The sequence below is a fragment of the Pseudophryne corroboree genome, chromosome 2, assembly GCF_028390025.1.
Source record: "Pseudophryne corroboree isolate aPseCor3 chromosome 2, aPseCor3.hap2, whole genome shotgun sequence".
Taxonomy (NCBI): domain Eukaryota; kingdom Metazoa; phylum Chordata; class Amphibia; order Anura; family Myobatrachidae; genus Pseudophryne; species Pseudophryne corroboree.
Window position 1 is genome coordinate 239747055 of NC_086445.1, and position 22252 is coordinate 239769306.

The 22252-nt window shown below is 42.6% G+C and overlaps 1 protein-coding gene and 1 long non-coding RNA gene across 2 annotated transcripts; one reads left to right on the plus strand and one right to left on the minus strand.

The window, feature by feature from the left end:
- The first annotated feature begins 1100 nt into the window (after positions 1–1100).
- LOC135050690 (lens fiber major intrinsic protein) lies at positions 1101–21535 on the plus strand. The gene is made up of 4 exons (XM_063957098.1): positions 1101–1460; positions 5551–5715; positions 8962–9042; positions 21295–21535. Exons 1-4 carry the CDS (start codon positions 1101–1103, stop codon positions 21478–21480), a joined length of 792 nt encoding a protein of 263 aa, XP_063813168.1. The 3' UTR covers positions 21481–21535.
- On the minus strand, positions 5439–21447 carry LOC135050691 (uncharacterized). The gene is made up of 3 exons (XR_010241744.1): positions 21289–21447; positions 20776–20904; positions 5439–5786 (listed from the first exon to the last, which is right to left on the minus strand). It is a non-coding gene; the product is annotated as an uncharacterized LOC135050691 (long non-coding RNA).
- Positions 21536–22252: the final 717 nt, after the last annotated feature.

Below are 22252 nucleotides of genomic sequence, written 5' to 3' on the forward strand. Positions count from 1 at the left end.
ATTCTTAAAATATAACTGACACTTATATGAAGGCTGTAAGAAGAGGACATACAGTACTAGTCCTTGCAAGTGTGTTACATGCATAAATACTGTCTCGTGATGTTAAACTAGCAGCACATATCCCTGGTGCTATTGTGTGTACAGGCTACATATCACATCCAGCATCATAGCATCTGTTACTGGTGAAAGTCTAATGAGAACACTTCTTCTTCTTCTTCTTCTTCTGCTTCTTCTTCTTCTTCTTCTTCTTCTAAACGGAATAATCGCAAACTCCAGAACATGTAATTTATCAGTAACTAAGACAGCTTTTGTACTGTACTTTATATCGAAACATTCAATTCTATACTCTTCACATATACACTATCTTTACTTCTCTGGAGGTGTTACAGTTTACACTACAGTATTTTACTTACAAATGTATCCATGTTTATATTCTATTATATATTTCCTTCCCCAACTTGATATGAGCTGAAGTCAATGCACACAGTCTGATGTGGGATGGTATGGTATAGGCACATGGTTATACACCAGCTGTGAGCAAACATAATGTTTTTGTGCAAAACACATTTTTGGATTGATAAATCTGTGTCTTATTATACACTACTGAAGGGCAGCAAATTAATCTATTGTATGGCCAATACACAGTTGTGTGTCCTTATATGATGTGCTAACCTGAGGGAGGAGACAGTATACAGGGAAGAGTTAAAGCTTTGACACTACCCCTCCTGTTAGGGGGTGGTGTGTATCTGTATAGGGGGATTAAACATGTCACAGCCTCTGCCCCTTATAAATCCCCCCGCCACTCTATAAACAGGTTGGGGGGGAAGTATCCACAGCAGTTGGGAATTTGGAGCAGTTACTCTGTCCGTGGCTTTTTTGAGTTCTTTTTTTTTTTTTACGTTTCATTTTTTTCTTTGTAAGTTTACATTTTTGTTATTTTATTTTTGTTTTGTTTTACATTTTTAAGTAATACTTTAAAATACAATTGTCTTCAGTTTTGGGCAGTTTTCCATAAACATTTTGGTGCATCTCCCACCCACTGTGAAAGTTTTCACCTGCCCCCTGTTCTCTAACTGAGTCTTGACACACAGCCCGCAATCATGTGGGAATTCCGCTCTTTCTCCTTCTGGAGAGCAGTTTTTGCGGAGTTCTTTGCTACCATGTTCTACGTTTTCTTTGGCTTAGGTGCATCTCTGAAGTGGGCAGCTGGTCCAGCAAATGTATTACAAATTGCATTAGCATTTGGTCTTGCCCTGGCCACTATGGTCCAATCTGTTGGCCATGTCAGCGGTGCTCATATTAACCCAGCTGTCACCTTTGCCTTCCTCATTGGCTCACAGATGTCCCTTTTCCGTGCCATTTTTTACATCGCAGCACAATTGCTGGGAGCGGTGGCTGGAGCAGCCGTTCTGTATGGCGTCACTCCTGCAGCAATCCGTGGCAACATGGCTCTTAACACGGTAAATACTTAGTATTGCTAGAAATATACTGAAAAAGGGTGATGATTCTTTTGCATAGTATTCAATTTTCATAGTTTACCATAATATGTGCCTTTTCTTCTTCTTACTGTTGCATAGTTAAGAGCTAGCTAGAAAGCATGGGATGTATGGGGGGGGGGGGGGTTTACAATGCAGTGAAAAGAATAGATAGGTTGACCAGTGGAGAAGTTGTCATAGCAACCAAGTAGTGTCTACCTATCATTTTATAGAATATACTTTATAAATGCTTCCTCAAAGCTGATTGGTTGCTATGGGAAACTTCACCACTGTTGAATATCAATCATTTGTATTCTTTACTGCATCTGAAATCTTTACAGTAGACTTAAGGCCTCCATACATCACAGATGAATTAGGGCAATGTCCCGATCCCCCTGACGGCCGGGGTGGGGAATAGGGAATATTAAACATGTCGGAAAATCCTGATATCCCAAGCGTTTTCAGTTGGGATTGAGGAATCTGACATTTGAACATGTTTAATTACCCTGATTCCCTGACAAATCGCCGATTGGCGGTGGTAGATTGGGGAGGGGGGGGGGGGGGTGTCACGCTGGATGATGTATGGAGGCCTTTCGCTAACTGTTCTACTGGTTACATTCTAGTAGGGCTGTCCCTCGCATAGACAAGGCTTGTTTTTCATAGGAGTGGCTTTCTAAAAAGGAAATAAGTAATTTAACTACTAATAACATTCACAAATATATATGTAAATGTTTCCATATATTGACATAACCTAATAAGTTTGACATTGTATTTATATTTGATTTGCAGTCTAATTATGTTTTGTGTCAGTAGACACTGAATGCGAAACATGGTTTAAAAGAGGCTGCATTATCCATCAATCATTTTATTGAAAAGTATAGGTAATAATGTTCCCTTACTATCCAGAACTACCTCTCAGATATCATAGGTTCTGATAAGTTCCTGTAACCTATAAATAAGCTGCATATTTGTGAATGTTTTTTTGACTATTATATTAGTATTATACATATCATATACGCGCAAGTTAAACTACGTTACTAATGCAGCACAAGAAACAGTCCAAAGCTTTCAAGGCAGTGTTGTGAATTCCTAAGAAGTCAGTGATGTGTGTGGACCTCACAATAGGCAGGGCTGCAGTTTTCTAGAACAAGTACATACAATTCTGGATGTATTACAGATTTGGTGGGAAAAAAAAAAAAAAAAGATTGGTTGTATATTTTTTTACGGGATCCGTTCAATTTGATGGCTGTCGGGATCCCGGTGGTCATGATACCGACGTCGGAATCCTGAGAGCCGACAATGCCGCCAGCTGGAATCCCATTCAAAACAGGATTATTCCCACTCGTGGGTGTCCATGATACCCATAGAGGGGGAATAGATCCTGTGGCGAGCTCAGCGAGCCACCGAGCCCGCAGCGTGGTGAACGCAGCGAGCCTGCAAGGGGATTCTTTGCGCTCGCCCCGCTGCTGGCATTCTGGCGGGGCGGGATGCCGCTGTTGGGATATGGACAGACGTCATCCCGCCTGCCGGTAAATCAGACTGATTCCTTCTTTTACTACTGCAGATGTTCCTTTATCATAGTATACACAATTTATAGATGAAATAATGCATTTTACATTTAAAGGGAAAGATGGAAAACTTACAATGTATGTTAATTACTTTTAACTAATAATTTGCCCTGTGCCTATTTTCCTATATGCATTTTCATTTACTGGCAAAGTCAGAAAATTTTACAGGACAACATTTTTTACATGATATAGGGGCCAATTCAATTGTTTTGGGCAGCTAATTTTCCTGTCTAAACGGGAATGTTTAGTTGCCCAAACAATTGTCACAATTCAGCTGTTGCCTGGGCACACAAGCATATCGCGCATGTTGCTTCCAGACAGTGTTTAGCTGCATTAAATGGCTAAATCCATCTAAATCCTGCTTTAGGCGTTCAAACTTCTGTTCGAATGCCTCAGGAGGCTGCGAGAAGAAATGTCTTCCCCGTGGCTACTGGGCATCTAAATAGAACAACAATTGAATTGCTCTGTTTTGTGCCCCCTAGTGGAAGCTGCGGGTTACTACAATTGAATCGGCCACATAGAATTTGTAATAAACCATACAGTAAAGAATAACGTTTTGTACTAGAGTCTACATTGCAGTTACTGAACAAATCTACAATTTCATGCATTACAGAGCTACAACTGCTAAATCTTTAGCCTTTCTTCCCCAGCTTCAATGTCTTATTTATCGAGCATCACTGTGCTTCATAACAATTGAGGGCTTTAGTATTAATAATTAGCTAATACTGGTGTATATATATATATATATATATATATATATATATATAGATATATATAGATATATATAATATATATAAGGCTAGTTTTACTTGAGAAAGGACCTAAGAGATTTGAAATGTTGTAAACTTTAATAAACCAACATGTTTAAGCAATTGATTACAGTTTGGAGTGCCGTTCATCAAGGAACTTTTATACTTATTTCAGGCACCAATTACATTACCAATGAGACGCTAGCAAAATCCTTGTATGAGCATAGAAAAGAAACAGCCAGGTGACACAGCTTCTAAAAATGAAAAGTGGTGATGTTGTCCACAGCAACCAATCAAATTCTGTCTATCATTTTCTAGGATGCAATAGAGAAATGATAGACAGAATCTAATTGGTTGCTATGGGCAACATAACCATTTTTCATTTTAGAAGCTTTAGTAAATGGGACGAATGGGATCTCCCAGTGGCTGCGGATCTTCTAAAGATACTGTCTGTAAGTGACAGGTATTAGGATTCAGACTGGAAACTATCTATCATATTTCCTTTTATTCGTTCTATGGCCCTCATTCCGAGTTGTTCGCTCGGAGATTTTCATCGCATCGCAGTGAGAATTCTCTTAGTGCGCATGCGCAATGTTCGCACTGCGACTGCGCCAAGTAACTTTACTATGATGAAAGTAAGTTTACTCACGGCATTTTCATCGCTCCGACGTTCGCATTGTGATTGACAGGAAATGGGTGTTACTGGGCGGATGCACGGCGTTTTAGGGGCGTGTGGCTGGAAACGCTACCGTTTCCGGAAAAAACGCAGGAGTGGCCGGAGAAACGGTGGGAGTGCCTGGGCGAATGCTGGGTGTGTTTATGACGTCAGCCAGGAACGAAAAGCACTGAACTGATCGCACAGGCAGAGTAAGTCTGAAGCTACTCAGAAACTGCTAACTCGTTTGTAATCGCAATATTGCGCGTACGTCGGTCGCAATTTTAAGAAGCTAAGATTCACTCCCAGTAGGCGGCGGCTTAGCGTGTGTAACTCTGCTACATTCGCCTTGCGAGCGAACAACTCGGAATGAGGGCCCATGTTATTGAACATGCAAATCATTACTACTTTAAACAGATAACTTATTTATGCACATTCAGTGTCTGACTGGGGCATGAAGGGCCCACCGGGAAAATGCAGTGGTAGGGGGCCCATTCTTAGAGTCTTGGCAAACCATTAGTGCATGGTCTGGGCCCCTTGAGAAATAATATATATAGTAAATACTGCTAGTGCATGCATGACAATGTTCCAGAATAATAACAATAATGCACTGTAGAAAATACAACATAGTCCTGTGCAGTATAATGTAACATATTCATACTGTATAAGTGAGAGGGTGGGGCCCCAGGTAGTGGGACCCACCGGTGGTTTCCCCTGTGCCCCTATGGGCCAGTCCGAGCCCGTGCACATTGCATCCTTGCAAGGATGACTTGAAACAATAATTAATTAGTAACTCTCCCTAAAGCACACCAAGCCAAAATGCTGCAAAGCAATATATTCTCTGCAGTCTGGTTGAGAGGATTCTGAAAAACATTTGTATGGGTGCATCGTGTACTGTATGCCCACCCCTACCCAAAGCCAACATTCATTACCAGGTTTATGTGTTGAAGTTTCTTTTTCATTATTTTTGGACCTGGACTCCAGTAAAGTAGATTACTTTGATTAAATAGATTATAGAATAAAATAACCAAAATGCACTTATCAGACAGATTGTGTGCCAAGTTTATAATATGTATGCTGTTTTCTTTTTGCCCTATACATAGATTCATCCTGGTGTGAGCCTTGGCCAAGCAACAACTGTAGAGATTTTCCTCACCTTGCAGTTTGTGATTTGTATCTTTGCCACCTATGATGAGAGGAGGAATGGGCGTCTTGGCTCTGTGTCTTTGGCTATTGGATTCTCCCTCACCTTGGGGCACCTCTTTGGGGTAAGTGGTTGCACACGATATTACTTATAGTACTTGTCCAGTGTTCTCAGTAGTACACTTTCTTTGTGCCACTGATTTATAGGAAAAGATATACAATTAGTTTAAGGGAAGATATACACTTATACACATTTATAAAATAAAAACCAATACCAACAAAACAGCACATTGGTTTTCTTTTTATTTCACTTTAGTGTTCAGGGAAATTCATTTGTTTATCTGCATATTTATATCTATTACTACTAGCTATTGTGGCCAATCCTGGGATCGGTGGGATCCCGACCCAAAATTGTCTGGGATTCAATTACGGATTGGAGCTTTCAATCCCGGGGATTTCGGGACTGGCCACCACCTTAGTTTTTTCTATGCTGGGCAGCATTGAGCGTCCTCAGGAGGCTCAGACACTGCCCGGCTGCTCAGCTCCCTCACGCCTCAGCTGTGCGCACTGCGCTGTGTGATGTGAAGTAAGAAGTCATGCTGCTCAGCCAGCCGCCCACCAATCGACCTTCGCCGCCCTGCACTGCTTCGCACCTCACTGCAAGTAGCCCACCCTCCCTCCCGCCATATTAGGGTGAGTTATATGGGCAGGGCAGGACAGGGGGGTAGTCCACATTGAAAAGAAGCCAATCCCGGGATTGATCATTTTGGCCACCCTACTACTAGCATTCTGCTTACATGTCCATTCTAAATATAATATCATCCACAATCCAATGGATATTACAATAAATAATTATTTCAGTTTAAAAGAATAAAGAATTCGGAGGTTATTAACTAGTACTACTTTTCAAGCAATTTTTTACTGAAACTGTAGCAACTGGGTGTGGATCATTAGGTCAACCTGGAAAAGGTCAAAAGTGTCTAGGTCGACCCAAAAAGGTCGATGTGCACAAGGTCAACATGGGGAAAAAGGTTGACGTGGATAAAAGGTCGACATGGAAAAGGTTAACCCAGGAAAAGGTTGATATGGGGGTTTTTTTTTAAATGTTTTTTTTGTGTCGTTTTCACCATCACAGCACAGGGACAACCAGTTAGTGCACCACGTCCCCCCGCATGACTCGTTTTGCTTTCCTTGCTTTAGACAAGGTTACTTTTCCTAATTGTAGTCCACATGGATGGAAAAGTATGAAGAAAACGTTGTAAAAAACCCATGTCGGCCCGATGCTGTGTCGACTATTGTCATGTCGACCTTTTGACCATATCGACCTAATGCATTTGACCATTAGTAGTCTGACTGTCGCTCTTATTACTGTCAACCTATTATTAACTAACTAATCTAAGCATTTAGATTATACGGCATCAGTGTCCCATATATAAAATTCTTGTGACCATAAGTATTTTTGATATCGGATTTTTCCATAGTTTGGAATGTATGCATACCATAATGAGATGGGATCCAAGTCTAAACAGCAAATGCATTTATGTTTCATTGACACCTTATACACAAAGCCTGAAGGTCATTTTATATAATAGTTTTAATCATTTTGTACAATACATAAAGTTTATGTGCACTGCACCATCAGGAAGCAAAGGGGTCACTATCTCAGTTGTGCTTAAAAAAATTCTGGATTTCAAAATATTCTATATTTCTGAAATTTGGATACTCAACCTGTATACTGTATGTCTAGTGCAAGACAGACATTGTTCACATGTCTGACTGGATATTGTAGTTTAAATGCAGATTTGTATAGTTCTAAAATTATTCTCTGTAGGTCTTAAAAGATTCATGAACGCAGTCTAACATGAGCGTACTCTAACATAGGCTTTGCATGCCACCGATATCCAATCCCATGTTAAAGCAATTATAACTTTGTGCTGGATAAAAGAAATAATAAAAAAAATAATAATAATAATAATTATATATATATATATATATATATATACCAACAAATATAAAACCACAGCACTCACCACAGTGTCTGCACTCACCACTCATAGAGTGGGGTGCATGTAGCCCATGGCCACCTACTTAAAAATATACAAACAGAAAGTTCAGCACTCACCAAAGCAAGCTTATTTTCACAACATCAATAAATAAATGATGGGGGTTTAGTTAGTGAATTGGCCAATGCACGGAAGCCTGCAAACCGCTCGCCAAGGTACCCCATCTTCATGCAGGTCCTACACTATCACAGAGTCTCAAAAATTAAAACCTAACAACTGTATCACACATAATATAACTGCAAATATGCCCACTTGGTTTACTGTGTATCTGCCAAATACTCCATGGCTTTTAAAGGTACACTAGTCACCTGACACTGGCTGATAAATTACTAAAGACCAGCTGACTCAGGTTTAAGATAATTGGGCTTGCATAGGGGTGCATGAACAAAGCTTGTAGGGTTAATCTTTGGTTAACTCATATTAACTGTGGCCACAGTGGGCATATTTGCAGTTATATTATGTGTGATACAGTTGTTAGGTTTTAATTTTTTAGACTCTGTGATAGTGTAGGACCTGCATGAAGATGGGGTGGGGTACCTTGGCGAGCAGTTTGCAGGCTTTCGTGCATTGGCCAATTTACTAACTAAACCCCCATCATTTATTTATTGATGTTGTGAAAATAAGTGAGCTTGCTTTGGTGAGTGCTGAACTTTCTGTTTGTGTATATATATATATATATGTGTGTGTGTGTGTGTGTGTGTGTGTGTGTGTGTGTGTGTGTGTGTGTGTGTGTGTGTTTTGCATTATTGCCTGTGTTTCCATATAATGTTTATAATTTATATTTAACTATTATAGCAACACACAAAAAGGAAAAATCTTGGGTAAATATATGTGTATATATATATATATATATGTATATATATATATATATATATATATATATACATCCAATAATGCAGGCACTCAAATGCTGTTTATAGTATTACTTGCCCTAGTGCTATCCCAGGTCAGCGATTCCCCAAACATACAGTGTGTGGAGGGCGGCACTCATTGGACTTCCAACAGCAGAATAAAAGACTACTGAGTCGCTTCACATCAGGTCAATGTAAAGCGACTCAGTAGTCTTTTATTCTGCTGTTGGAAGTCCTATGAGTGCCGCCCTCCACACACTGTATATATATATATATATATATATATATATATATATCACGAAAAAAGGAGGCACTCCTAGGACTTGAAATAAACTGCTACTTTCCTCAATGAGAAATATCCCTTCTGTAGCCAATCAGTGTCTCATTATTAGTTGTAATTTGAAACAAGCATAGGCAATATGTAGTGTTTACAGATGAACTCTTCTTGTTTTTCTAGCTATATTATACTGGAGCCAGTATGAACCCTGCAAGGTCATTTGCCCCAGCAGTGCTTACCAGAAACTTCACCAACCACTGGGTAAGAAAATTATTTTCTTTCTGTGTTAAAAGAATTAAGCTACTACTGATCACAGTTAATCCTCAGAAGTATGAAAAATAGATGTATAGCATTTACAAAGGGAATTACTGGGAGCTACTCTTAAGCTTTTAAAACTACATTGTGATCATATAATAAAAGGACAACACCAACCCATACTGGCCTACTCTGTTGGATTGTCTCCCTGCACGTGGATGCAATTGACTTAATTGTGCAACAGGCAAGGCCTGATGACGAGAATCGCCTCATTATGGTTCGTGTGACGATGACACAAATCTCCTCTTTGCACAGAGGAGTTGGAGCTGTAAAAATGGGAATCGTACCATAATCTACCCCCAAAGTGCCACATGGACTTCTACTAGGATCTCATAGAGACTTAAGTATCATGTAGATCTCCAACGGTTGTGGAACCAAAGTACAAATTCCAGCTAGATCTACCAACTGGTTGAAACCTTTGACTCAAGCTTGAGAGCCATAGGTTGTTTACCTTTGCTATATAGTATAATCACTGAAGTAGAGACGACTAGGTACAATGGCAAGTTATGTAGAAAAGGAGAGTTATGGTAGACTGACCATGGTTAACTTTCTTTCTGCGAGTTACACTGGGTTCCACAGGGAAAACATCGGTTGTAGAGTGGATCTTGATTCAGAGGCACAAACAGGCTAAAGCTTTAGGCTGTCCCAGGATGCTCTGTAACCCAGCCTCCAGGCACTGTGAGCTCAGTTTCATTAACCAGTCCAATGTAGGAGCAGGTAAGAGAGAAGGCAGATGGTAGTCACATAGAACCACGTTCTCACGACAAGAGAAGGGACGATCGGCTAATGCCATACAAACCCATAGAAGTTAGGTGCATCAGGGTGGGCGCCCTGTGGAACCCAGGGTACCTCCCAGAAAGAGAATTAACCATGGTAAGTCTACCATAACTCTCCTTTTCTGTGGCAGGGTACACTGTGTTCCACAGGGAAAACATTGGTTGATGTCCTAAAGCAGTTCCTCAAGGGAGGTGACGCGCCTTAGCGTGTATGAAAACCCGGTGCCCAAATGATGCATCCTGGGAGGCCGACGTATCAAAGGCATAGAACCTAATTAACGTGTTCACTGAGGACCACATAGCCATCTTGCACAATTGTTCTGCCGATGCGCTACGACGGGCCACCCAAGAATGTCCAACAGACCAAGTAGAATGGGCTTTAATAGCAGCAGGAGCTGAGGAGCCCAGCCAGCGCATAAACTTGTGCAATCACCATTCTAATCCATCTGGCCAAGGTTTGCTTATTAGCAGGCCAGCCACATTTGTGGAAACCAAACAGTACAAAAAGGGTATCTGACCTCCTGATAGAGGCAGTCCTCTCCACATATATACGGAGAGTCCTTACCACATCCAAAGACTGTTCTTTGGGGGACAAATCAGAAGATATAAAGGCCGGAACCACAATCTCTTGGTTAAGGTGAAAAGATGACACCACCTTAGGTAAGTAACCTGGGCGAGTTCTCAGAACTGCCCGGTCACAATGGAATATCAGAAAGGGTGGATGACAGGACAAAGCGCCTAAGTCCGACACCCTTCTAGCAGAGGCAATAGCTAGCAGAAACAGGACCTTGGCTGCGAGCCATTTATGGTCCACTGACTCAAAAGGTTTAAATGGAGACTCTTGCAGGGCATTCAGAACAACAGACAGATCCCATGGAGCCCCAGGAGGGACATAGGCAGGCTGAATCCATAACACACCCTGAGTGAATGTGTGAACGTCAGGTATAGACACAATATTTCTCTGAAACCACACCGACAAGGCAGATATGTGAACCTTGAGGGAGGCCAGACTAAGGCCTAAGTCCAGGCCTTGTTGCAGGAAGACCAAAAAAGCTGCTGGAAAAAGCGCCTCAACATTGAATTAAATTATAAATAAATTTCACCAATTAAAATATACTTGTAAAAGCCACGATTCCTGAGAGACTGCGCTTGCCGGAATACTATGTGTAGTATTAAAACAGAAACAAGAAAAGAACAGACGGCTGCGCTGAATGTCAGGAAAAGTGTGTATATATAAAGAGAGCCAACGTATAAGAATTGCAATGTTTATTAATAAAAATTATAAAGAATAATAATAAAACATGTATACCGGTAATGTATGTAATCATTGAAAGGATGAAACACACTACAATTGTCTCATAATGTCTGTAATAGCTTATAGTTGATACTAAAGTAGCAGACGTGTTATAGATGGTAAAAGTCCGTAAAAGGCCTTTGAAAAAGTCACGTGGAGCGTGACGAAACGCGTCAGGACCCGCCTTCACACACACCTTGCTCAGGTGTAATTACAAGGTGCATCTCGACCTTTATCTACATCGGACCCTCCCTTCGTTATCTCCCGTCACCAGCGGCATCAACACGCACGCCGCCACAGACGGCTTTCTCCCTTCCGCTGCACAGCTTATGTGGGCACTGCAGGACTCATATGCCGAGGACGCTCGGCTTTGACCAGCCCACCGGAGAGGTATTGAGATCTGCTTCAATTCAGTGATATACATCTATAATTGGGAAAATACCTGTGCACCTTGTTCACCATCTGTCTGTACAGCAGAAATTAACGTTATTCTGTGGATCACGGACTTTTACCATCTATAACACGTCTGCTACTTTAGTATCAACTATAAGCTATTACAGACATTATGAGACAATTGTAGTGTGTTTTATCCTTTCAATGATTACATACATTACCGGTATACATGTTTTATAATTATTCTTTATAATTTTTATTAATAAACATTGCAATTCTTATACGTTGGCTCTCTTTATATATACACACTTTTCCTGACATTCAGCGCAGCCGTCTGTTCTTTTCTTGTTGCAGGAAGGCCAGGATTCTGGATGTTTTGAATCTGTACACATCATAGTTCTTATCAGCACACCAGGTGAAGTAAGAATTCCAGACTCTATAAAAGATCCGAGCAGACGTCGGCTTACGGACTTTCAACATAGTTTGGATGATCGCCTCAGAGAATCCTTTGTCTCCCAGGAGTGATGCTTCAAGAGCCACGCCGTCAAAGCCAGTCTGGCCAAGTCTAGATAGAGACAAGGGCCCTGTACGAGGACGTCTGGTTGTTGAGGAAGTAGAAGAGGACGCTCTGTCGATAGACTCTGCAGGTCTGAGAACCAAGGTCGTCTGGGCCACGCCGGAGCGACTAGAAGTAGTAATCCTCCTTCTTGCTTGAACTTCCGCAGGACCCTGGGTAGGAATGACACTGGAGGGAACACATAAGGCAGCCGAAAGTTCCATGGAATGGCTAGTGTGTCCACAAACGCTGCTTGAGGATCCTTGGCCCTTGATCCAAAGACCAGAACTTTGTGATTGTGTCGCGATGCCATCAGGTCTACATCTGGTAGGCCCCACATGTCCACTAGGAGTTGAAAGACTTCTGGATGAAAACTCCACTCTCCGGCGTGTACGTCCTGATGACTGAGGAAGTCCGCTTCCCAGTTTAGGACCCCCGGAATGAACACTGCCGATATTGCTGGCAGATGGCGTTCTGCCCATTGAAGGATTTTTTGACACTTCTATCATTGCCATGCGGCTTCGAGTGCCGCCTTGATGGTTGATATATGCCACCGTGGTGGCGTTGTCTGACCGTACTTGAACAGGCCTGTTCTGTACCAGAGGGACGGCGAGAGTAAACGCATTAAACACTCCCGCAGTTCCAGAATGTTTATCGGGAGGAGGGACTCCTCCTTGGTCCAACAACCCTGGAAAGAGTGTTGCTCCAACACAGCACCCCATCCCCGCAGACTGGCATCCGTCGTCAGCAGGACCCAGTCGTGGATCCAGAAGGGACAGCCCCTGCTCAATGGTCCTGGAGCCACCAAGTCAGCAATTGATGAACCTCCGGAGTCAAGGTAATCATGTGAGATCTGATTCAATGAGGTAGGCCATCCCACTTGGAAAAGGATTAACCTCTGCAGAGGGTGGGAATTAAATTGTGCGTACTCTACCATGTAGAATGCCAACACCATCAGGCCAAGTACTTGCATCGCCGAGTGTATCAACACTCTGGGGCGACAGAGGAAGCATCTTATCCTGTCCTGAAGCTTCAGGACTTTTTCCGGAGACAGGAACAGATGTTGACTGTGTGTGTCCAGAAGTGCCCCCAGGTGTACAATGCTCTGAGCTGGGACCAGCGAGGATTTCTTCCAATTGATGATCCACCCGTGGACTTGTAGGAAGTTTACCGTCAGTTGTAGATGACTGAGGATTTAATTGTGGGAGTTTGCCCGGATCAGCAAGTCATCCAAATATGGCAGGATCCTGACTCCCTGGCGACGGAGATGTGCCGTCATTACGGCCATAACCTTGGTGAAGATCCGAGGAGCCGTAGCCAGTCCAGTCCAAATGGCAGAGCCTGGAACTGAAAGTGTAGGTTGCCAATAGCAAACCGCAGATACTGCTCATGTGACTTGGCAATAGGTATATGCAGGTACGCATCCTGAATATCCACGGATACCATATAGTCTCCGGGTTTCATCGCCAGCACAATTGAGCGCAGCATCTCCATACGGAACTTGGCCACTCTCACAAACTTGTTTAGTGATTTGAGGTTGAGTATAGGCAGGAATGACCCATTGGGTTTTGGGACTAGAAAGAGGGTTGAGTAGTAACCAATGCCCCTTTGGGACAAAGGTACCGGCACTACCACTCCTGTATCCAGGATGGAACTCACAACCTGCTGCAAAGTTTGCGCCTTTAGTGGATCTGAAGGGATGACCGTGGTGCAAAGCTGGCGAAGGGGACGTCTCTTGAAAGAAACTGCATACCCGTGAGAGACAACTTCTCGCACCCATGCGTCTGAAGTGGTCTTTAACCAGACCTGGGTGAACTGCAGAAGTCGGCCTCGCACCCTGGGGTCCCCCAGTGGGAGGCCCACCCCGTCATGTGGCAGGCTTGGCTTGTTTAGAAGCAGGCTGACAAGCTGCCCAGAACTGCTTTGCTTGGGGCTTAGTGGTTTTGGAAGCATGAGATTGTCTCAGGTATGAAAAAGGTACGGTCTTTTTGAGAAAGAAAAAGACAAAAGTGACTATATGCCTTTTCAAGGGCACACTTATAAGATTGAAAATATGAATATGTTAAAATTTAACTTTTATTAGGATATACTAAAAAAAGGGGGGAAGAAGGGAGGAAGGTATTTGGTGTATATCAAATAAATGCACAAATGCTATCATTTCTAGGCGAAAAAAGATTGAATGACTGAGCAAAAATATTGTGTTCCCTATGTTGTCACAAAAATTCCTTTATTTTCCTATCCAGGAAATATATTTGTGGGAATGAGTGGCTCTCTTAGGCTCAGCTTGTGTGTCAAGGAATCATGATTTGGTATAAAAGAATGAATCACCAATGTGGGAGAATAAAATACCTACGGTACCTAGTATTCTCTGGTGGTCGCCCATCCAGGTACTGACCAGGCCCTGCAGTGTATAGCTTCCAAGATGAGACGAGATTGCGCATACTCAGTGCGGTCTGACCGTAGGTAAATTAATTCCCACATGTGCAATCAATCCAAACATACAGACAATCGTGTGATTCATATGTTAGAATTATGAATTTATACTAACGGGTGCCTGAATATCTTTTAGTATACTGATAAATGCACTAAATAGAAAATGTTACTGAGTGGCGTGCGCCGTGATATATAATTCTCAATATATATGTACACTGAATTTATGAAAAACAAGAGCCAGGGACATTGTTTCTTAGCACTTCTACTGTTCGATCATCTGTTTTAAACATCGAATGACAGAATGAGAGAGTAGCAAAAAACAGACAATGGCTTGGAAATATAGGGTGGAGGGGTGCTTCTGCTGTCCCTAGATGTGGTGGCGTTCTGTTACCATAAGCATTGCAGAATGCCACTGATGATTATGGGATAAGAGAGCACCCTAGAAAAATGGAGAACACAAGAATTAAATAGAAAGAGCGTGGTATCCCTGGGGATTATGTACAGACTCAGAAAAAGGCGATTCAGTGCGATATTCATTTACAATTCAGTGTAGTATGTAGAATAATGATAGATATTTGAACTTTTGCTAATAATTATAGTTATAATGGGACAGAAACAAATCGGTGTAATATTCAAAGTACAATTCAGCGCGATATGCAGAATGATATGTGACTTATGTAAAACTATAATAAAACAGAGATAATTCAGTGCAGTATTTTGAATTCAGTTCAGTACAGTATGCAGAGTGATGTATGACACAAAATGTTAAATTATTCTATAAATAGATTATGTTTGTCCCCTAAGCACAAGGTCATAGGAATGGGTCAATTTTCTTAAATACGGTAAATATAGGTAAAGTAAGGAGATATGTAACAACAATAATATACAAAATCCACTCCAATACTCCCATTAATTAATGGGCAGCATAGAGCGATTGTTGGAGTTACAGCGCTAACCTGGGCGGAAATCCTCCCCAGTAAATATTTGCGGTTTACCTTACTGGGTGTGCAATCCACCCATTTGTACCTCCATTCATTGGTGGGCAGTAAGGATATGTGAAGTCCTGATTTGCCTGCTGAGAAGAGGGGACGCTGAGCCTAGGGTAAAGCTGAGAGCCGGTGTTCGCGGTCCACGCGACCGGAAGTTCGGACACCAGAACCGGATTGTCTTGGGTATGCCTGACCTTTTGCTTTCCCTTGAGGTCAAAAGGAACGACAAGTGGTACCTTTTGCCCTCTGTGCAGAAGGATTAGTGTTTGGGAGAAAGGCAGTCTTAGTAGCCGCCAGTTCAGACACAATTTTATTTAGGTCTTCCCCAAACAAGATGTCTCCCTTAAAAGGGAGTACCTCCAAGGTCTTTTTGGAGTCCAGGTCCACCTTCCATGACCTCAACCACAGAATGCGGCGGGCCAGGACAGACGTTGTCGAAGCCTTGGCCGCCAACACACCTGCCTCAGAGGACGCCTCTTGAATATAACAAGAGGTGGTGGTGATGTGAGACAGGCATTGTCTGGCATTGTCAGATATATCCTTGGGCAGCTCTCCCTCTAATGCCTGAACCCATGCTTCAATACATTTAGCAGCCCAGGAGGCAGAAAGAGCGGGTCTATGTACAGCACCTGTGAGGGAGTAAATAGATTTCAGGCATCCCTCCACCCGCTTATCTGTCGGTTCTTTCAGTGAAGTGACAGTGGTGACAAGCAGAGTGTATGACACCACTAGGCGGGTGACATGAGAATCCACCCGCGGTGAATTTTCCCACTTGTTACAATACTCTGCTGGGAGAGGATAGCGAGCTAAGGCCCATTTGGAGAGTGGGAATTTCTTCCCTGGATTAGACAAGGGTTCCTGCCTGATGTCTACCAAATGGTCAGAATGGGGTAATAGATTTTTAGCCACTTTCTGCCGTTTAAACATGTCAGTTTTCTTGGTGACAGTAGTGGAATTCTCATCATCAGTGATTTGTTGGATTTGCTTAGTAGCAACCACTAGAGCAGGGACATCAACATGCAATGTAGAATCCTCATCAGAAATACTTGAGTCAGTATCTGACAGGACAGTCTATTCCCCCTCCTCTTCAGATGAAACATCTGAGAGATTTGTGGATTGTGAGGAGGAAGCAGCCCGCTTAGAGGACCCAGAGACACGGAATTGACCTGGGGTAGATTTTTGTTTGACCAAGGAATGAGTCAACTGCTGCAACTGGTTAGACAGGTTGTCTGCCCAAGGCGGATTAACCATAGGGACTATTTGAGGCTGTAATGGTACAGGTGGTCCCATAGGGGGCGATAGGCGTTCCACTAGAGTACCCAGTAGGTTTGAGAACGCGGCCCAGGTTGGCTCTTGATTGGCTGCAGCAGCCACGGACTAACTAGGGGGTGTATGGCACATAGTACACAGACCATCATACACAGCTTCCCCCTCTGGTAAATCCTTTGCGCATGCTCTGCATTATGCAGGAGCGTCCACAGACTTACTGCCCTTTCTGTTAGACATTGTACACAAATGCAACAGAAAGCGGTTTAGTACGATGAAGCCAGACAGAGTATAATACCTACGAATAAATCCGTTTGTATGTGACTGAGTCCCCAGTACACAGTAGAATACACGTAATAGGTAAATACTGTGACGCACTATATAAACGACCCTGACGCACCTAGTCCCTTAGGGTACAGAATATAGTGATAGATCTCTGGGAAACACTGAAAGTGAAACCTCACAGCAGATATAGGCCCACACACAGTCACATTAGCAGTGCAGATAATTATTATATTACAATAAAACTGCACTGAACTAATATATGTATATATATATATATATATATATATATATCTATCTATCATCCAGTAATACGGCACTCTGCGGACTCATTCATCCAGGTAAATGATTCAAATAGTCTTGCTTATCTTTTGCTAAAGATAAGCAAGACTATTTGAATCATTTACCTGGATGAATGAGTCCGCAGAGTGCCGTATTACTGGATGATATTGTGTTTCTCACCAATGTGCACCTCGGCAGGATGATTACTGAAGTGTGAGTGCCGGTTACACGTTTGCTATATATATATATATATATATATATATATATATATACAGCGCGGTCCTAGACAGGAGGTATATATATCAGAATACTCGTACAATATATTCTGTAATCGGTACACTTTTTCTTAACTAACGCTGTCTGTATACAGACATGTAGAATACTCAAGTGTTTGTAAAGTCACAGCGCTGTATACAGGTGGCTTTACAGGGGAGACCTTGCCCTACAGTCCCGTAGACCAGCTGCAGCTATACCTAAGATGGCGCCCAGCGTCTCAGTCACGGAGTGAGGGAGAGTGTGAGGAAGCTCCACGGCAGGAAAATCTGCAGTAGATGTTGCCCTGGGCCGGGGAGGGGCTACAGGTCAAGCACCAACTCCCCTATGCTGGGCCTCAGCGCCGGTACTATGGAGCCTTATTAACAGGGGTGTTAGTACACCCGACCTGTACTTCTATGCCCTCATGGATATAGTGGGGTTCCTGCTTGGTGACAGTGTTTACGCCAGTGTCGCAGTCCGTTTTCCTAGACATGCAATCAGAACGCGATTTAATAGCGGGTACGGCTGGGGGACACTCTTACCTCCTCCCAGTAGCAGCCACGCGAACCAGGAGAGCGTCTGCGACCGTGTGCCTAAAGCCGGAGAGTCTCTGCCGCAAGTACCCAGGAACAGGTTGCAGGAGTATGCAACGCCACTTGGGAGGTGATCGAGCTGCAGTGCTGAAGTGTCACCATGACATACAGCGCTGACAGCCCAATTTTGAAGAAATTTTGTGTCAGAAAAAGCTTTTTCAGGGCTGCCCAGTGCAGGCCTCCTGTTACGGTGACCTGCTGCTGCAGCACCAACTGAAAAACTGAGCTCACCGTGCCTGGAGGCGGGGTTACAGAGGAGGCCCCAGTGCATCCTGGGACAGCCTAAAGCTTTAGCCTGTTGGTGCCTCTGGATCAAGATCCACTCTACACCCGATGTTTTCCCTGTGGAACACAGTGTACCCTGCTGCAGAAAGATAAATATATTAATAAGATAGAGTGAGTTTTATTTCATATGTGAATTTGGACATTTCTAAAATGACATGTAATACCTGATTGGGGAATGTTGCAAAATAAAACTATGCTCTGCATACAGTATATGTCATCAAAGAGAGAAGAACAACATTGGATGAATAAAGAGAAAAACAGATAAAAGTGACAGCAGCATTAGTGGATAGTTCTAAAAACTGGTCCAGAAAAGTTCCTGTAATTCATAACAATCATACAGATTCTGACATTGTTACTAGTAACATTAAGAAAAATATTAATTATGTATTACAATACCTTTGTCTATCAATTTTCATAAATAAATGTCGGTACTGGAAAAATCAGATGGGACAGATATTGGGCAATAATTATTTATATGGAAAAATGACTAAAATTTGGGATTGAGTAGAAGTGGGGAAAGAAATTACTCCTTATCACTGAAGTCAAGCTGGGCAGCGCGACCAATAAGTGGCTGAAGGGGCAATGACATTTTCCCATTAAAAGCTCATTCCCCATTAAAGGTTTGTGCTGGGCATGTGGGCACAGAACAGCTGCCAGAGAGGGAATGGAAGATCTTTTTCCATTGATATTATGGCCAATAGACTACACAGGCTAACTCCAGCTGACGATTCTGCCTTACCAGCGTATACTACCTTACTTAGCTGAATGCAGGAGAGGCCTCCAGTAGTTTTTGGTACATTTTAGGGATGCTTAAAACATGAGGACATTTTTGCTTTTATGAGGGAAATAGCATTAATATATAGGCTGCCAAGAATCAGATCTGATACAAAAATTAAACAGGTTTAACACATGTTTAGGGTGAAATTTAACTAAAGATAATTTAGAAATGCTGAATTTTATTTTGCTAACAAAGCATCTTTATTAATAACAAGGACACTGAGAATGAAGACATCTCACATTATAGAACACAAGTATTGTGATAACTTCATAAGTGGGCTAAGCATCACTGTGTGTTATGGCCACCTGGGCTTAGAGACGGGCACTGAGGGGCTTCAGGTCTTGTGGGCTGGGAGGAGGAAGAGAGCCCAGATGCAGCCTGTCAATCGCTGAGGGTGGACTCCAGAACCCAGGCACTGAGAAAGACTGACAGCCGCTGTCCAGGAGCTGAATGTTTCAACAGTCCCGGTACGCAGTGCTATACCAGTCAACTATTCAGTCCAGTGCTCCCCCAGCAAGGGCTTGAATAAAACTGCATGAGATAGCTCAGCGGGTCAGGCATTCCCATCCTCATGCCAGCACACAAGTCATGAAGCCCCTCAGTGCCCCTATCTAAGCCCGGGGAGCCACAACACACAGTGATGACTTGTTATGGGGGTATCGAATACTCCCCTGCTAGAATCATGCATATCCTCACACATCATGTAATATTTAGTAGTACAGTATTAAACATTCAATTATTTGTTTTCATGAACTATTTACATGAAACAGTTATGTGTGATACATTTTTTGTGCATACATAGAATACATACCGTATTTGCCGGCGTATAAGACGACTGGGCGTATAAGACGACCCCCAACATTTCCACTCAAAATATAGAGTTTGTTATATACTCGCCATATAAGACTACCCCCTTCCACACACCAAATAAAACGTAAAAGAACATCAGATTTGTGACATACTGTATATTATGACCTGATAAGAGATTTGGATAGGGAGTATTTATCAAGGTATGCATAAGAAGTGGGGAGGGGGCGAGGAGAAAGTTGTAAAATGTATAAAAGTATACCCCTGTGTGCATTTAGTGTTACCGGTTTCACATGAGTGCCATTAGTATTAGTATTAGTGCCATTACAGTACCTGTCATTGTCACCATTGTACGGCCACAACGCAACTGCAGCGCCTCCGGCCAGTCCCTGCATCTCCCTGTAATTGGCACTAGTGACCCGCCGCGGCCGCACTGGATATCGCGCGATACTGGATGGTGAGTAGAATGAGGTGGGCGGGCATCGGGAGGCCACTATGGGCACCGGGCGAGTATCGGAAGGCCACTATGGCAGCTATGTCTATCCCAACTGAAGTGCACCCGGCGTATAAGACGACCCCCCCACTTGGAGGCATGTTTTTCAGGGCAAAAAAGTAGTCTTATACGCCAGCAAATACTGTATTTCTTACAATGAATTTGCTCTACTCTCTATATCTAATGGATAGAAATACCTTTGTTCCTCTTTCCTGAGGGTCTTGATGCTCTTTTCAGAATTAAGGACAGGTCACTTCAATTTATAACAGCAGATTCATCCTCTGGAACCCCATACTTTGCTAGAACAGGCATTATGGTCTTCTTGGCTGCAACACAAGGTTCCACAGGAACAACATATTTTAACTCTTGCGCAATAGTATCTAGGTGATTCTGCTCTGGAGATCCCAACCTCTCTGCTATGGGTGCGTCGGCAACTTTTCACTGTCTTCTTATGAACACCTCAGGTCCCAGTGGGGTACCACCATATTAATATACATCACTCTATTAATGCAATAGATATTAGACTAATAGCCAATAAAATAAACAAAGTAGTGTTAGGTCCAGGCTTGTAGATACATTATGGAGAACATCTGAAATACTGAACGATAACAGAATGTAGAAATACATAGGTAATTATGCTGGATAAAGGGGCATATCTCAGTAAATGATGATGATGATGATTTAACCTTATTCAAATAAATGCCTCTTACCTGCAGGTCTACTGGGTTGGTCCCATCATTGGTGGAGCACTTGGAGGTCTGATATATGATTTCATCCTCTTTCCAAGGATGAGAGGGCTGTCCGAGAGACTTTCAATCCTTAAAGGAGCACGGCCTGCAGAGCCTGAAGGCCAGCAAGAAGCAACGGGCGAGCCTATAGAGTTGAAAACACAATCCCTATAAATAAAACCTCTGCACAGTCATATAGCAACACAGAAGCATTCACACACATACACAATTTGGGCCTAGTTAGCATAATATCCGTCATGGGAAGTGTGTTGGGGGAGGGGGTTCGGGTTATATTTTGAAAGATGTTTCTTTTCATACCACGCTGTAGGTATTGTGTTGAAGTAGACAAAGAAGGAACGGTTAATGTGCTTGACTTTCTCATCGAAGTGGAGGTGGAGGCAAAGGAAGTGGGATCGTTTGAAGGGGCCATACAACTCAGGGGCAAAAACATGCAGCACATATATTTCACAAAAGGATCATTACTGCTTGAACCAAAGGGAATAATCCTCCCTGACAGAGAAACCAACACAGGTGGACACCAGATGGTAACGCAGTTCCTAAGTGCTTTGTTAATTTGCCAGCTATGGGTATCTAAATGACAAATGAGAAGGTCCCCATCAAACTTCCCAGGCTCCCTCCTAACTGCGCCTCTGATGCTGCTGTACATCTCAGACATATTATTCTCTTCATGCGTTTTTCTTTTGCTGGTTTTAAGGAAATGTTTTCTTTTTGTGTTTTTTTTTAAAGAGGGTGGACAAAAAATATGGGCCAAAAACCCTTTTATTTTACAATGAGCTTCTTTAAAATATTCTGTAGAAATCTTGTAGCAGTGAAGGTGTTTCCCCAATAACTCATATCCCTCTGTGTGGAATGTTTGCCCTGTAATTTGAGATCTTTAGTACTTTCCGGATTTAGCGCTGCTCATGGCTTACCACTGTTTCTCCCC

Bases quoted from the DNA above. Each gene is read 5' to 3' on its own strand.
- LOC135050690 (XM_063957098.1), top strand. From the start codon at position 1,101: ATGTGGGAATTCCGCTCTTTCTCCTTCTGGAGAGCAGTTTTTGCGGAG. The intron at 1,461-5,550 runs GTAAATACTTAG...CCCTATACATAG, and splicing joins GCAACATGGCTCTTAACACG to ATTCATCCTGGTGTGAGCCT. The intron at 5,716-8,961 runs GTAAGTGGTTGC...TTGTTTTTCTAG, and splicing joins CCTTGGGGCACCTCTTTGGG to CTATATTATACTGGAGCCAG.